The following is a 17,214-nucleotide window of genomic DNA, read 5'->3' on the forward strand; positions in this document are numbered from 1 at the left end:
GCATTGCTTTTGATATCTTTCATGGCTTTTTCCCTATGATTTGCATGCATTTGTTAGTTTCTTCAGCTGGAGGGAAAGCTCCTATTGCTGGACTTGGTGAAGTTTAGATGTCCTATGACTGTGAACTTTAAGCTACTCATGTCATTGGCAGGAGATGTGGAAAGAGGAAGAATGTTAGGATGTTTCTATGTGAATAAAGATGTCAGTCAGATGAATGAGGTAACAGAGAATAGGTAATCACTGTCTAGGCTAGAAATTCAAAAAATTAAAAAGAAATCAAGCCTAAGGCTGAGAATTTGTTTTTGATGAAAATCCAACCCTTCGCCTTGATATAAGTGCACATTCCCTAGAACACTTTCAGATCCTTGAACCAATTAATCTCCTAATCTTTCCAAATGGTATGGCTTCTCTCCTTCACATGTTGGAATGAGTCCTTTTGTTAAGATCCTTTCTAGAAAAACTTGGGCATTTAGATGGATAGCTTAAGAATTTATAAGCACTACAAGAGTCTCTAATACTTTCTGATCTTTATTAGGTAGATAAATGGTATAGAATGTTGTGACCCTCAACTCTTAGCTGAAGATTTTGATTCTCAGGACTAGTTTAATAAATACACCAACCAGTGAAAGGTGTAATCCTTTTTATTTATACTGAGGAAGGAACTTGACCAAACAAAAAATATATACTATAGGCAGCAATTGTTGCAGCACTGCAGTGGGGAATATCACTGTAGATAATTGACTGAAAACTCATAAATGGACAGCAACTTGAAAAATCGGGTTTAATATTAGAATATATATAGGCATCGTATGTTTCCAGCTAACTGATATTATCCGGTTAGCATCAGATGTTTCTCAGTAATATTATTTAGCTATTATTTTATGATAACAACTGTCACATAATGTCAAAAAAAAAATCTTGGAAGTTGATCAGTTTCTTGGAAATCTAAGTTTCTTGGTATTCTAAGTTAACAGATGGCCAACTTCAATCGATCAGTTTCTTGGAGAAATAATCTGGGTCAAGCTGGAGCCGACAGCGACAAAAATGTCAAACTTTCCTTTGAGCAATCATTTATCAACCTCTAATTCATAGAACACAAAAGTATGGTGTAATTCTGACAGCTATATGACACAAAGATTTCTATACTTTTATAATTTTTTTCAAATCTAGCATATCATTTTAATTTTTATAATTAAAAGTAAATATTTTATTAATTATTATAATATTAGTCTGCTGTCGAATGGTATCCAATGCCTCGCATCCAGGGGCACCGCTCGAACTCGCCGTGGAGAGATCCCGTCCGCTTCGGCGGCTCCGGGGAGAAGTCCCGGGCGTCGAAGAAGCTCCTCCGCTGGAGTGGCGGAAGGGGAGTTCTCGGCGGCGCGTCGAGCTTCGCCTCTCGAGGCCAAAACTCCTTGAAATCCGGCCGGAAGAACTCCTTGCCGGAGATCGCGGAGTCCGGTGGCCCTCTTGGGAGATCGCCCCAACTCCGACACCCCGCCGCCGCCTCCGGCGTCCGGAAGCACCTCTAGCCCCATTAGTCGGGCGACGATTCTCGGGGAACGGCACTGCCTCTCGTCGGATCTCTCCGAAGGCGACGTTGATCAGGTAACCTTTCTTCATTCACCAATGCACATATTACTCTTTTCCTCTCCGTTTTTATTCCTTCTATCTCCTCCCCTACTGAACTTAGAATGAGATAACATTCCTGACAAAAATTAAAACTTCAAATTATAAGAAGGAAAAGGAAGGATGGAGACCATGAAGCTGGGCTCCATGGCTGAAATCTTCTTCCATATCCAGCCCTTAATAGAATTTCTGATTCATGCAATAGAGTTGCAACATTCTTCTCTGCTTAGTATTAGGAATGTACGTTTTACTCCTTGAATACAATACTCTTTTTTTTTTTTTTTGGAGAAAGGAATTAGGGCAAGCGTAACCCAGTTCTTGAATACAGTCCTTCATTTGTGCATTTCTTTTACAGCAAGATACTTGCAATTCTAAGGATTTTTTGATGATGGTCACATCTCTAAATGAATGCATTACTACATTATGAGGTTAGAAGGGCATTCTCCTAGCAGCATTTTTGCCACAGGGAAAATTTAGGGTGTTTTTGAACTAATGTTTAAGGTCATCTGACAGAAGGCTAGAGAATTAGGGGAATGGAGAGTCCGCTATAAATTTCCAAGGAGGATTAGAGGATAAACAGAGATAGAGCAAATATTCTTGCACAGTTTTGACAAACATTCAATTGGATCAGTCTCAAGTTAAAGGACAAGCATTCAATTGGGTCTTCTTAAATAAATTCACGGGAATTGAGGTTGCACTTTAATTCGGGAATTATTCTAGGTATATAATCGTACTCAAAATAAGACTTGACAATAAGAAAATATGTTGGAGTTATTCTGCTACAGACGTGGAAATCTAGCTAATATTCAATATTGTCCGCAATGAAAAATTCATAAAAAAAGTCTATTCTGTTTGCTCATATGATCCACTCATAGAATAGAAATAAATCAAATATTTGCTTATTGAGGTTTTTGCCTATGAATCCACTGGTTCGTGTGATGCTTGATATAATCTAGTTGGTCATGGTACCTATTGGCTATACCCTAATATTGTGCCAGTTTTAGTGACGACATAATATATCGTCATTAAAGACAAACTTTTAATGATCACTCAATAAACTCGTTATTACTGGTATATATCCATCATAACAATTTTAAAATGTCGCCACTAAAGATATACTTTCAAGTGGTGAATCATAAAATCATCATTAGTGTACTAGCCAACATCAATTTTGGTGCAAAAAATTATGACAATATACTATATTGTTGCTAAAGATAGATTTTAATGACTACTTTATCAGCTCGTCATTAAGAGTTATATACCTATGGTGATCATTTTAAAATATTATCACTAAAAACATAATTTTTTTAAAAATAAAGCATAAAATCATCGATAGTACGTTGACCAACATTGATTTGGAACCAAAATTGTGAAAATATAATGTATCGTTACTAGAGACAGATTTTTAATAACCACTTTATAAGTTTTCCATTAAAAGATAGAGACCATTTTAAAATATCATTACTAAAAATATAAGTTTTAATGATGAAGTATAAAATCATTGTTAGTGAGTTGACTAAAATCATTTTAGCGCCAAGATTATAATTCCATCTAGTGACAATTTCTTTGTAACAAATTGGAAAATAGTCACAAATGATCAACATTTTGTGACGATATCTCATTTCATCATTAACGATATTGACCAAAATGATTTAGTAGACTACTCATTTTCATTGCTAAATATGAAGCTTCTAGTGATCAGACTTACATTTCGTCACTAAAAGTTTGCCACTAAAAATCTGAATTTCTATAATATGTTTATAAGTGAGGTAATCTAACACAACACATTGCCAACTCAATTTTATATACTGGTGTATATGGGCCAGGTCGGACCGAGCTATGAGTGACACCGACCCAATTCGGTTCCTTATTCAGGTTCTAATGTTGGACTTAAACCCAACCAAATAAAAGATCGGGTCGAATTGGGTCTGGTTCACGACTAAAATTTCTAACCTAGCGGATCGTTCGGGTCAGGTCGGGTCTATGTATAACCTGATCCTAACCCAAAAATTTTAAATCTAGGTCGAGTCCGGGTTAGGTCTGGGTTTGGGTCGGATCCCTGTATTTATCATTCCCTATCCTTAGTTTTTTTTGAAAGTCAGTGAACCACAGAAAACAGGTTATGCAAGGCCATACAAATGAAAGTACCTAAGCATCAAGGATTGATGCCATTAAAAACTAACCTAAAAATGATAAGCCCAACCTTATTAGCTACAAAAAAAAATTCTGTTCATGTATGCAATACTTTGTTTTTGAGTAGAAAAGAATTGCATCTATACTAATCCTTTTTACTTAGCAGTGATATCTCCTAAATTTGTTGGAATATATTTACTAGTATTTTTTCTAAATATACTATTAGAAAAGCATGCATGGGCCAAGATGAGGAATATAGTTTTAATGATGATACATGACAAGGTTTAATAGCTACAAAGGACTCATCATGAACCCATCTTCTTCTACATGAAAAATTTATACTTTATTTTGCCTTTATTAGTCTAAACTTTCTTCTTAGAGAAACATTGTTCTTATTTAATATAACCAACCTAAATCTTAATATAAAATCTATGCCATTCGGCAGCAGTCTCTTCCATTCCTCTCATCCTCAAACACAAAAAAAGATTAGAGGAATAGAGAGTTAGAATCCTTAAGCACCCCTGCAGGCCCTAATTGTGTATCGGGTTTGGGTCGGGTTGTAGGGTAGATAATTCAAAATTGCTCAAAAAATCAAATGGGTCGGGTCGGGTCGGGTCGGGTCAGAATTTAGTAATTCCAGATCCGATCCGAAAAATGGAATGGATTTAATTTTAGAATCCAACCCGGCCCTGTGGGTCTTTTAAATCAGGTCGGATTGGGTCTAAAGAGTTAGGTCGGAATGCGTAACGGATCAATTAGACCCATTTGCAATCTTAATTTTATAGTTTGTTGAAAAGTATAATTTTTGTCAAGTTGGAGATTGATGGGTCCACTAAAAATGTTGGCCTTTGATTGAATAACTGTTGGTCAATCTCTAATTTCAGAATGGAAAAGCAAGATATATATAGAAGAAAGTAAAGTTATGCCTCAACGTTTCTTTATTTTTATGTGTAACAGCATCTCCACCTAAGATATATATAAAAGAAAGTTATGCCCAACTTTTTTTTTTTTAGATGTGTAACGGCATCTCTCCGCCTTTACGATTCCCAACAGTCGCCATTATTGATTAGTTATGCTTGAAGCCCCTTCTATGGAAGGAGAATCAGCCTTGGTGTCCGGCAAACCTGCCACCGCCGGAGAAGTATCACCCTACCCCGTTCCCCGAGTTCTCTCGGAGACAAACTCCACCTCCCCTCCTCTGGGCTTCGAAGGCTACCACCTTGCCGTCGCCCTGAGCCTCGCCGCTGCCCACCGGTGGACTCCTTGCGACTCCTTCATGTCTGTTCGTCAGGACTAGAGTTGATCATGGATTTTGCTTCGGGCCTAGACTCTATTCATTTTTAATCGGGCTGCGGGCTGGGCTTATATAAAATTTGATATTTTCTATACCCAAGCCCGATCCATGATCAGCTATGTTTGGGACCTTATGCATTTCAACTTCCTAAGAGTCCATGTTGCGCTCGTTCGCATGGCAATCGCTGAGCTCTCTGACTCGACATCATGTGCCCTTCGTCACCTGCCACCGGTTCCTGAACGACGGGATCTATGTCTGCATCGACCAGGTGGTGGTGAGCTTTCTGGTGCTAAGATTGAGCGAGGCACTGGTGATGCATTGGAAAAATGGGAAGGAATAGTAAGATGCCATTCGAGATACAATGAATGTGGCCATGAGAGACGATGTCACCTCGCCGCCGGTGATGTGTGATCGGAACATTTTCAAGTCAGTGTTCCAGTTGCAGGATAGGGTGAGTGAATGGAGAAGGTCTTGGAGTTGTTCTGCTAAGTGGAGGATTCCTCTATGCCTTCTTTTTTTTCCATTTTCTTTGCTGGTGATATATTGTATTTTCGGTAGTCGTGTTGCAGCTTTTGCTCGTCTTGGGTAATGGAGAATCTTACATCAAACTTTTCCTTTTTCACATATCTGAGTATGATATCAGCAATTCGTTGCTAATAATTCAGCAATAACAGAACAAGATCTAGGTAAAAATAATCACCTCCAAACAAAAAACGCAAATAAAATTCTATGCTAACATAAAAAGAAATTTCGTATATACAAAATCTAGTTTCGCACAATCTTTTACATTCTCACTCGGTTGCACTTACCTCTAAAGCAAATGATCCGGAACTAATGTTGGCAAATATTTACCAACTTATCGGTGATCTTATATAGCTTGCTTATAGTTTCAAATTTTGGCTAGGTGTTGACCAAAAGAATTTTTAATAGTTCGGACTGCTGCAACTTTTTTGGTGTGGCTTCCATGTTATCTCGGTTAATGGATTCCAAAGGCTCTATGATATTTATTTCGACCGTTATCTCATGATAAGCCGAAATTTCCAACTTGGGTTCATAGACCCAAGCGCCTCCATGCGCGGGTTGATAAACCTATTTGTCCATCACAAAGATGAGTTTGATCATCTTCGCTACAGGACTTGCTGGAACGTATTGTGGCTTGACACGTCGGCTCTCGATCACGGAGACAAGTTTATTTGCCTATTCCAGCATTGAAGTCAGGGTAGCTGTAATTGCTCCAATTGTAGTCTTAACACAACGACTATTTTTCTGCAGCTGTTTTCTTGATTTTTTTTCAAATGATCTGATGGTGGCTATGTGGTTATCCCATTGCTTCCATCGGAAGCAATGCAACGATGATTACACCATATCCCACAAGACGTGCTACAAAAGACATGTTGGCACTTTTTCATTCCGTTCGGATGAGTACCAGGAATCTTGAGATCCCAAAAAACTCGGTTGGCTGGCAGAGAACGGGACCAAGTCTTCAACAGCAATGAGGTTGGTGTGCAGGGATGTGCCATCGATGTCTGATCAGCCTAAAAGATAATAACAGGGATTGAAGGAAGGATAAAAAGTAGTGTGGGCCTAAGTGTCTTAAACTTCAAGAAGATTTTTCACCATCACATGATCAGTCAAAGGTAGACAAAAAGTGTAGCCCTGAGATAAAGTAGAAAGATATAACGCCGAACTATGACAAGGGTACAGCTAAGATTCGTCGTCTCGGTACCGGGCCGTATACCGGTGCCACACTAGCACTGCATTGGTACAATACAATATGGAATCTTTTCGGCATACTGAATGTCAGTATGCCTCCCATATTGGGTATGGTACTAAACCGGTATGGTACCATACGTTCCATACCATCTGATTCGGGTCGGTACGACAAACCATAGGTATACTGGGCTATAATAAGGGTGGAGCACTGCGCTATGGTAGAAAGCTAAGTTGCATCTAGTCATAGGATAGAAAGTAGAGTCAAACTAAGATAAGATACATGTTCATTCAATCGATTGTCGAAGAATTTTTTGCAAGGTACAATTTTTACTTATTTATACTACTAGATAATAATTATATACTTTAACGGTTGCTCCTATGTTTGGCCTCCACTTTTGATGGTTTTGGTAACCGCCGCTTGTGCTCTACTGTATGGTTTGTGAGTATGGTTGCTTTGCAACAATTAAGTCGATAATCATATCTTTTCAGCTTAAGAGACTTCAGTCACCTTAGTTATTTTCACGTATTGTAGTTGATCATGGCTAAATCTATGCTTCTGGCCTGCCTATGACTAGGCTCTCCTCCTTCGATCTACACCTCCACTTAGTAGAATTTGTTATGGTTGAATTTTTTCTAGTTGTTGACCCAAAGGTTTGATTTTGATAAATACAAAGGATTTGAGTACAAGCCTATTAATCGTGTGCTTTTGGAATACTTAAAGATATGTGCACAAGGCAAAAACAATCCCTAAATAACTTTGTCAGTTGAAGAAGCAATTAACTTAATTTGCCCAAGTTGGAGAGGATTTCACAAGTTTTATTGAAATTATGGAGTAGAGGAGTTGACCCTAAGATAGGTGGAATCGACTCCTGAATGACCATAGGTTTGCACAAAAAACCATATTTTTGAAAGATTTCAGGAGTCAACCCTAACACCACTTGAGTCAACCTCGACACACTGGAGAAGACTGGCATGTTTCCATGAGCCAATCCCGTAACTCAAGGGTCGATCCTAAAGCAGTCTTAGATTGAAGCAAAAAGCAGTTAAAAATAATCATTTCTCAAGTTGACCCAAGCAACACAAGAGCCGACTCTTGTCGATTAGGAGTCGAACCCAAGATCAGCCGAGTCGACCCTAAAATAGTCTCAGGTGAAAAACAAAATACAGTAAAAATGATCATTTCTTGAGTCGATCCTAGTAGTAGAAGAGTTGACCTGAGTGTTTCATGATGATGCGATCAGATAGAATTTGATCCGTATCCCAAGATTCTTGACTCTTCTTGATTTCTGGAAGGGTGGTTCCGACCTGATTGTAGACACGATTTTTGAAGATCCGTCCATCAGATCGATCTCAATTTTGGATATGTTGTAGGTCTCCGCGTTAGCTTTCCAGCGGTAGATCGTGGGTCTAGAGAGGACATCGGGATCTTGAGATATCAGCTTCCGACTGATGATTGCGCAGGGAAGGACGGGCTGATAATCCGACAGGATGGAGTTGTTTGTAGAGGCTGGAAGGGATCAAGGAGGAGAGGAAGAAGAGGGAGAAGGTGGCTGGCCTCTCGGGACAGAGGTGGTGCAGCCGGATGAAGGAGGGGGCAGCGGCCTTGGACGGCGGCCTAGGGAGAGGGGGAAGGCGTCGCAAGAAGAGAAGAGAGAAGGAAAGAGAGCTAGGGCAAAAGCCTTTCAATTAATTTTTGCATGCTGAAATAGGTGCTCACCACATCTATTTATGGTGGCTACCTGACCCCTTAACTTGACTTGATCTAATTGAATTCAAGAAACAACTAAACCCAAAGCGACTCTAATAAAGGCTAAGTCGGCTAGCTCGAGCAAGGCTATGCTAAAATAAAATTAACATCAAGGACTCAAAAGCAAAAATAACTAAATGATTCAGTCTGAGGCGGTCTAGTGGATCCAACCGCATCACTCCACCACGCTTCCCTTAACCTTGTCCTCAAGGTCGGAAGTCAGGAAAACGATCAAGTATCTCAATCTCAAACTCCCATGTGGTCTGGTCTGCTGCTCTCCCCAGCCACTCCACTAGTATCTGGGTTTCCAGTCGTCCTTCTACTCGTATTCTGCGTTTCGCCAGCACTCGAACTGGCTCCACTACCTCGTCCTCCGGTGGCTCATGTATGATTGGGCCGACAGATGTCTTGGGTCCAAGCCGGGCCCTCAGAAGCGATACGTGGAATACCGGATGAACTCTCGATGTAGTCGGCAAGTTCAAGCGATACACCACGGGTCCAATGTGCTCCAATATCTGAAAGGGCCCGTAGAAGCGATGAGAGAGCTTCTGGTTCGCCATAGGCCGCAGTGTCAACTGTCGATAAGGCTGCACCTTGACATATACCCAGTCGCCCACCTCGTATACTGGACTTTGTGCTTCCGATCATGTAGCTGCTTCATCCTGTTCTGCGCAGTCGTTATGTGGAACTTTAACCGCCGTAAGGTAGCATCGCGGTCTAAGAGCTCAAAATCTGCCTCTGTCCGGTCCGCATGTGACAGTGGATCATAGACTCGCAGCGTCGGTGGTACTCGTCCATACACCGCCTCAAAGGGTGTCATCCCTATGGCTGAGTGGAAAGCGGTGTTGTACGAATATTCGGCCCAAGGTAAATAAGAAAGCCACTCTCGGGGCCGATCACCAATCATACAGCGCAAGTACTGCTCGATGCAGCGGTTTACCACCTCCGTCTGCCCATCGGTCTGAGGGTGGTAAGCCGAGCTCATGGCAAGCTTCGTCCCTTGCTGTTTGAAGTAAGCCTGCCAGAATGCGCTAACAAAAATGCGGTCACAATCAGAAACCATAGTCCGAGGCATACCATGTAATCGAGCAATGTCCCGTATGTAGACCTCTGCCACCCGTCGAGCAGAAAATGGATGTGCGAGCACCGAAAAGTGGGCATACTTGCTGAGGCGGTCCACAACGACCATGATCACTGAGTACCCTCAAACTAATGGCAACCCCTCAATGAAGTCCATCGACACATCCTTCCAAACCTGATCAAAAATCGGTAAAGGCTGAAGTAGACTCGCAGGTCGCATTGAATCCGCCTTCGCCCTTTGGCACACATCGCATTGCTGTACATAAGCTCTGACCGCTACCTTCATGCCTACCCACGTACGGCTCTGGCTCAGCCTCTTGTAAGTCCTGAAAAATCCCTTGTGTCCAGCAAAAGGAGTATCATGGAAGTGCTGGATCAATACCTGCCGCAAGGCTGAATCGGTGGGCACACAGATCAACCCATGGTCCAGAATCAACCCATCTCGGTCCTCCATCTCGGGATGACTGCTCGGGTCTGCTGCCAACTCCCTCTGGATCTGTACTAGGTCCGGATCCCGGCATGTGGCGGTCCTCAAGTCTGAAATAAAAGAAAAAACCGGTGTAGTCAAAGCCGCCAATTCGCCGAACTCGGGTTGACGCGATAGTGCATCCGCCACTCGATTTTCTGCGCCCTTTTTGTACACCATCTCATAGTCGTAGCCGAGAAGCTTCAACACCCACCTCTGCTGGGCTGGAGTATGTATGCGCTGCTCAAGAAAAAATGGAAGGCTCTGCTGATCAGTTCGAACGATGAATCGGCGGCCAATAAGGTACGGCCTCCACTTTGTGACTGCATGGATGACTGCCATCATTTCCCTCTCATATGTGGACAGCGAGCGGGTCCTAGGGGACAACGCCTTGCTTATGAAAGCAATTGGCCGTCCCTCCTGCATCAAAACAGCACCAATGCCGTCACCGGAAGCATCGCACTCGACTACAAACAGTTTGGCGAAATCGGGTAGCGCCAAAATCGGGGCCGTCGTCATGGCTTCCTTGAGCTTCTCGAATGCTTCCGTCGCTACCTCGGTCCATCTAAACTCGCCCTTTCGCAGCAGCAGGATTAGTGGCGCGGCGATCTTTCCATATCCCTCCACAAACCGGCGGTAATAACCGGTTAGGCCCAAAAATCCTCACAGCTCCTTTGGTTCTTGGGTAGCGGCCACTCAGTCATGCAATGTATCTTTGCTTGGTCCAGCTCCACACCTGCAGCAGAGATGACATGGCCTAGGTACTCGACCTTCGGCTCGGCCCATAGGCACTTGGATCGCTTTACCTTCAATTGATTTCTACGCAGAATTTTCAGCACTTCCTCCAAGTGCTCTAGGTGCTCCTGCCATGAACGACTGTAAACCAGTATGTCATCGAAAAATACAAGGACATACCGTCGTAGTAATGGTTTGAATATGTCATTCATGACCCCCTGAAACGTCGCTGGTGCATTCGTGAGGCCGAATGGCATCACCCGGAACTCATAATGACCATCGTGTGTCCGAAACGCCGTCTTGTGCACATCTTCGGGCCTGACACGGATCTGGTGGTATCCGGCATGGAGATCAAGTTTGCTGAAGTAGTCCGCACCAGCAAGCTCATCCAACAGCTCCTCTATGACTGGAATCGGATACCGGTCCTTAACGGTGATCGCGTTAAGTGCCCGGTAGTCAACACAGAATCGCCACGTCCCGCCCTTCTTGTGTACCAGCAACACCGGCGATGAATATGAGCTTCTACTGGGCTGAATGATGCCGCTCTCCAAACATCTCTCGTACCATCTTTGAGATCCCCTCCTTCTGAACGTGCGGGTAGCGGTAAGGCCTCACATTCGCCGGTTCCGCTCCCGGTACAATCTCTATGTGATGATCGTGCTCCCTCTCGGGTGGAAGACCATGAGGCTCCTCAAATAAATCTGCGAACCCCTATAAGAGAGCAGCCAAATCAGTAGGTATACTTGCCTCCGTCGTGGTCTCCGTCGACAGAGGTAAGAGCTGCATCAAGTAGCTGCGCGCGCCGGGTCCGGGCAAGCCGACTAGGGGCTGAAATGTAGCCCTTGGGCTAGGCCGAATGCCATCCAATCTAACTCGCCATCCGCTCCGTCTGAAAGTCACCCACATCTCGGCGAAGTCGAATGTAACTGGGCCAAGACTCTGCAGCCACTACGTACCAAGGACAAATCAGCTCCTCGTAATGCCAACGGGTAGAGATCGAGCTTGAATTGGCTGCCCTGGATCGTCAAAGTGATGCCTCGGCATATGCCCTCCGCCCTCAATGTGGCTCCGTCACCCAATGCCACGTCGAAGCCCAATGTCGGCTCTGCTATGAGACCGATCTGTTTGACGAGCCTCTCGTCCAAAAAATTGTGGGTGCTGCCCGTATCTATGAGAATACGCACCACACGTCTTTTAATCATGCCGTCCACGCGTACCATTTTCGGTGTCGCCGATCTGGAGTAGGCATGCAATGAAATCTGAGGTGGCACGTCCTCTTCCTCGACCTCTAAATCTTGGGGCTCGTCCTCAGCAACTTCATCACCATCTTCAGCCACGGCCTCGTCCTCCAATCCGTCGATCAACATCACCGCTCCGACGGGCCGCGCATACCGGTGTCCCGGTGTAAATTTCTTGTCGCAGCGAAAACATAGGCCTTTTGCTCGACGTTCCTCCACTTGTCCTGGTGTCAAGGTCCTCCCGGGTGGACGCTCAACCCTCTTGACATCACCTGACAAGCGAAGAGGGGTCCTCGGCTCTGTGTTGGCTGCTGCAGTCGTTGGCGCCCTCGGCTGGCCGATGGAGCCCCCTGCGATTTGGCCGGCCCGGGGGTTGGTCCAGCTGCCTCGTGCCGCTGATCGAGTGGTCTTGATCTTCTCTTCCACCATCAGGGCCAAGGCAAAGGCATCCTCCAGAGATTGTGGCCGCAAAGTCCTCACCTCGGCTTGAATGTCGACACGAAGTCCTCCGAGGTATACGCTTTTCAGCGCGGAGTCGCTCCACCCCACCACTCGGATGCTGATCCTATCAAACTCCTCTTGAAAGGCTCTAACGGTAGTCTTTTGGATGACCCTTGATAGCATAGACTGGAAGTCATTGTACTCGGTAGGACCGAAACGCCGACAAATTGCTGCAGAAAAATCCTCCCAACCGTTGAAAGGTCGGGCTCGGTCGGCGGTTTGAAACCATCGCAGGGCAGTCTCTTCTAGGTGAAAAGATGAGATCAATACCTTTTGGTCCTCCGCTGTGCCATGGTAGTGAAAGAACCGCTCAGCTCGATACACCCAATCGAGAGGATCGTCGTCTTTAAACTTGGAAAATTTCAGCCTAAGAGTCAGTCCGCGATTTTCTCCCTCTCGATCTCCATTACGGTCCCGATCTCGTTCATATCCTCGGTGTGGGTACTCCCCCACATGCTGGTTCCTCATCTGAAAATTCTGGATGGGATCATCCTCCATATCCGACCCGTCGTCGATGCCAATCGGGCTCATCCCCCGAGCCCTAGCGCGTGCGCCAATCGGTATGAGCTCGGGTCGAGGTCTAGGTCGATCTTCTCCTTGGTCCAGCCGCATCTGCTCTGGTGGGTTGGGAAGGAGAGGCTCGCGAGGAGGGGGTCCCCTCCGTCCTGGTCGTCCACGGGTAGGGGCCGGAGATTCCACCCGGGTCCGACGCAGAGCTCCCCTCGGTGGAGTTTCTTGCCGCAGATTTAGCAATAGTTGCAACATCATCTCGATATGGCGTTGCATAGTATCCATCTTCTCCATCAATTGTTGTTGGCTCTGCTGCATAGTTGTTTGATTCCCACGCAAGAACTCCAAGAGACGGTCGGTGGAATCAAGATCGGGTCTCAAGCCGCCGAGGCCGCGGGTGATCGCGAGCCTTCTTGATGTGGGTCGACGCCCCTTGAAGATGCCGCTTCTTGCTGCTTCGAGGTTGTAGAGCGGGTGTTCACCATCTTCCAAGGCCAAGGATTGAACTGCTCTGATACCAAATTGATGCGATCCGATAGAATTTGATCCGTATCCCAAGATTCTTGACTCTTCTTGATTTCTGGAAGGATGGTTCCGACCTGATTGCAGATACGATTTCTGAAGATCCGTCCGTCAGATCGATCTCAATTTTGGATATGTTGTAGATCTCCATGTTAGCTTTCCAGCGGTAGTCGTGGTCTAGAGAGGACGTCGGGATCTTGAGATATCAGCCTCCGACTGATGACTGCGCAGGAAAGGACGGGCTGATAATCCGACAGGATGGAGTTGTTTGTAGAGGCTGGAAGGGATCAAGGAGGAGAGGAAGAAGAGGGAGAAGGTGGCTGGCCTCTCGGGACAGAGGTGGTGCAGCCGGATGAAGGAGGGGGCGGCGGCCTTGGACGGCGGCCTAGGGAGAGGGGGAAGGCGTCGCAAGAAGAGAAGAGAGAAGGGAAGAGAGCTAGGGCAAAAGCCTTTCAATTAATTTTTGTATGCTGAAATAGGTGCTCACCACATCTATTTATAGGTGGCTACCTGACCCCTTAACTTGACTTGATCTAATTGAATTCAAGAAACAACTAAACCCAAAGCGACTCTAATAAAGGCCAAGTCGGCTAGCCCGAGCAAGGCTATGCTGAAATAAAATTAACATCAAGGACTCAAAAGCAAAAATAACCAAATGATTCAGTCCGAGGTGGTCTAGTGGATCCAACCGCATCACATGAGTCAACCCCTAAAGATCACGAGTCGACCCCTCTGCATCTAATAGTTTAAACGGTTAGTTTTTTGCAAGCTCAAAACAGAAATTCACTCCTTCAAGGGTTATTTTCATCCCTCTAATAACTAAGAATGATTTTCCAACCACTTCTGAAGGTATAAATGCTTTCAAGACAAATTAGAATGCACAACAAAGAGTATATCAAGTGCCATTAAGTGATATTCAAGAGAACTTCAAGCACACATCTACATACTCTTGAGAGCAATTAAGTGAGAATTCAGGTCAAGTAGCGAAGCACTAAAGAAGAGCTTTCACTGCTTCCAACATGTGCTTTAATGGCTTTTAATTTTGCTCAATAAGAAGCGGCATATTTTATTAATTATAAATCTTTATTTTTGTTTGTAACAAGTTTCAAGAGACTCGGAACTTGGAAAGAAAAAATTATTCAAACCTTTAATTGGATTCTAAGTGTAATAAAACCTAGGGAAGACTGTGAGTGGGTTGGTTTTCGTTGATTTTTAAAGAAAATCAATTAGATTTGATTGTGAGCCCCCAAAAAATAATCAAGTTGTAATCTTAGAATAGATTATAATAAAATTTTCAAGAAAGATGTCCTGGGGAGTTGATATATGTGCTAAATTTAGCACCAAATCTTCTCATTTATTGAACTTATTCTTTTAAATTTATTGTGGTACATACTTATCTTAGTTCACTTCACAAGCACTTTAAAAGTTGTTCTTTCCATTGCATGTTATTGTAAAAAATTTTAAAACCCAATTCACCTTCTCTCTCGAGTTGCATTACTGTGCAACATCATTTTAGCAAGAGTCATATGGTTTTTACATGCTCTAATTTCGTCAAACCTGATTTATATAGTGCTTGTTCTTGGCTACCAGCTAGATTATTAAGATAAAACATAAATAAATATAAATGAGTCATGAGAGATAGTATAAATAATTATAGTATCCAAATTTGATTAAATAATTATTTTACGTAAGGCACACGTTAAGTAGCATAGATGCCTGTAATCCTCCTGTGTTGACCTAAGGTTTTTATTCTCAAAACTAATTCAATAAATACACCAACCAATGAATGGTGGATATTATTAATTTTCATCTCATTTTTATTATTTTTCATGTCATTTGCTAAATTTTTATGCCATTCTTATGGAGGCACTTTAATAGCAAAAGTGCAAAAGCAGTTATGCCTTACTCTCCTAAACGAAAAAGGCAAAAGAAAAAGAAAAAGAAAAAGTTATGCCTTTTTTTTTTTTGTAATGAGGAACAGCCTCTTCACCTTTACCATTCCCAACCGTCATCATTGTTAATTAGTTCTTTAGCTTGAGGCCCTTGGTATATATTTTCCTCAGCAACCCAGAGAGGAATTCAATCCGCCCTTACGTACGCTTGCCTGGGCTCATTTTATCATCCACCTATGGAAGGAGGAATATCCGACTTGGGTTCGGGCGACTTCGCCGTCCCCCCGGCCGGACCGCCCGTCCCCGCCCCCGCCGCCGCCGCCGCCGCCGCCGCTCCCGGGGAAGTGTCACCCTACCCCGTTCCCCGAATTCTCCGGGAGGCGAACCTCGGCCGCCCTCCTCCGGGCTCACGAGGCTACCACCCTGCCGTCGCCCTAAGCCTCGCCGCCGCGCACCGGTGGGCTCCCTACGACTCCTTCATGTCTGCCCTACGGGACCTCATGCTGGCCGACTTCCAAGAGTCCATCTCGCGCTCCAACGCGCGGGAATCGTTGAGCTCCCTGACTCACCATCACGTGCCCTTCGCCGCCTGCCGCCGGTTCCCGGACGACAAGATCTACGTCTGCATCGATCGGGCGCCGATCAGCTTTCTCGTGCTGAGGCTGAACCGGGCGCTGGCGATGGATCGGAAAGAAGGGAAGGAATACTACGATGCTGTTCAAGATGCGATGAATGTGGTGATGAGCGACGATGTCAGCTCGCCGCCGGTGATCTATAATCGGAACATTTTCGAGTCAGTGTTCCAGTTGCAATGGATAGAATGAGTGATCGGAGAAGCTCTTCGGGTTGTTTTGCTGAGTTCGTCGCTGTCTTCCTTTTCTTTTATTTCCTGGTGATATCTTGTATTTTCGGCAGTTCTATTGCCGCTTTTGCTTGCCTCCTCTACTTTTCCCTTTTGTGGGCTTTCGTGTCATCTACCCTCCATGTACTAGGTGTGGCTTGGAATAAAATATCAAGTTTTCATTAACCTTGCAAGTTTAGTGAAGAAGTGGACAAAAGTATATGAGAACTTGGTTAATAGTACATGATCAACTTTAATTGGATTGGATTATAGATTCTTCGCAATGCAAGGTGAAGAGTTTTGTTGCAACTTAGGTGCATGACATATTTTAATAAGCAAACAAAAAAAATTATATGTTATTATTTCTATTTAAAACCAATCATATATATGTAATTAATTATATGAGGCCCATTATGCAATGCTGAAAAAATTTCCTACCATTGAGATTGGAGAGTATTGGCTACTGTGGCTAAGCTACGAGATGTAATATTAATATTGATTATTACATATGATAGCTTGGTAGTATGCAGGTCTTTAGACTTTTTTTATTGGATCTTAATCATATTTTAGTCTTGTCATTATTATTGTTCCTAGTATATATTGTTGGCCTATTATCTATCAGTTTAAGTTTTTGGAATCGATTAGTCATTCAATCTGGTATCAGAGCTCATGTTTGAGGTTGGGAGTTCAAATATTCTATCCATGCTAATTACTTAGAAAGTTCAAATTCCCTCTATGCTGATTATTTATTTAATTATTCAGGGTATAGTTTTGACTTATTTTAGTATCGTTGTCATTGTTGTCCCCCCATTTGCATGATCTGGAGCACTGGGAGGGAAGTGGGTTTTGGGAATTGTTAAGCTAGATATATATTGGCGACTCGTTTCCTATCAACTTAAGCTTTTGGGGTCAA

General features: G+C 43.8%; 1 protein-coding gene across 2 annotated transcripts; it reads left to right on the forward strand.

Annotated features, from left to right (window-relative positions):
* The first annotated feature begins 1,248 nt into the window (after positions 1 to 1,248).
* LOC120105112 lies at positions 1,249 to 16,487 on the forward strand. 2 transcript variants are annotated; one of them, XR_005507505.1, is made up of 2 exons: positions 1,249 to 1,608; positions 4,776 to 5,678. XR_005507505.1 is itself a non-coding variant. In XM_039117254.1 (2 exons), exon 2 carries the CDS (start codon positions 15,697 to 15,699, stop codon positions 16,282 to 16,284), a length of 588 nt encoding a protein of 195 aa, XP_038973182.1. In that variant the 5' UTR covers positions 1,249 to 1,608; positions 15,632 to 15,696; the 3' UTR covers positions 16,285 to 16,487. The 2 variants fall into 2 exon arrangements, 1 of the variants encoding a protein (XP_038973182.1); XM_039117254.1 differs by lacking the exon at positions 4,776 to 5,678 and adding an exon at positions 15,632 to 16,487.
* The last annotated feature ends 727 nt before the right edge of the window (positions 16,488 to 17,214 follow it).

Source organism: Phoenix dactylifera, unplaced genomic scaffold (genome assembly GCF_009389715.1).
Source record: "Phoenix dactylifera cultivar Barhee BC4 unplaced genomic scaffold, palm_55x_up_171113_PBpolish2nd_filt_p 000194F, whole genome shotgun sequence".
Lineage (NCBI taxonomy): Eukaryota > Viridiplantae > Streptophyta > Magnoliopsida > Arecales > Arecaceae > Phoenix > Phoenix dactylifera.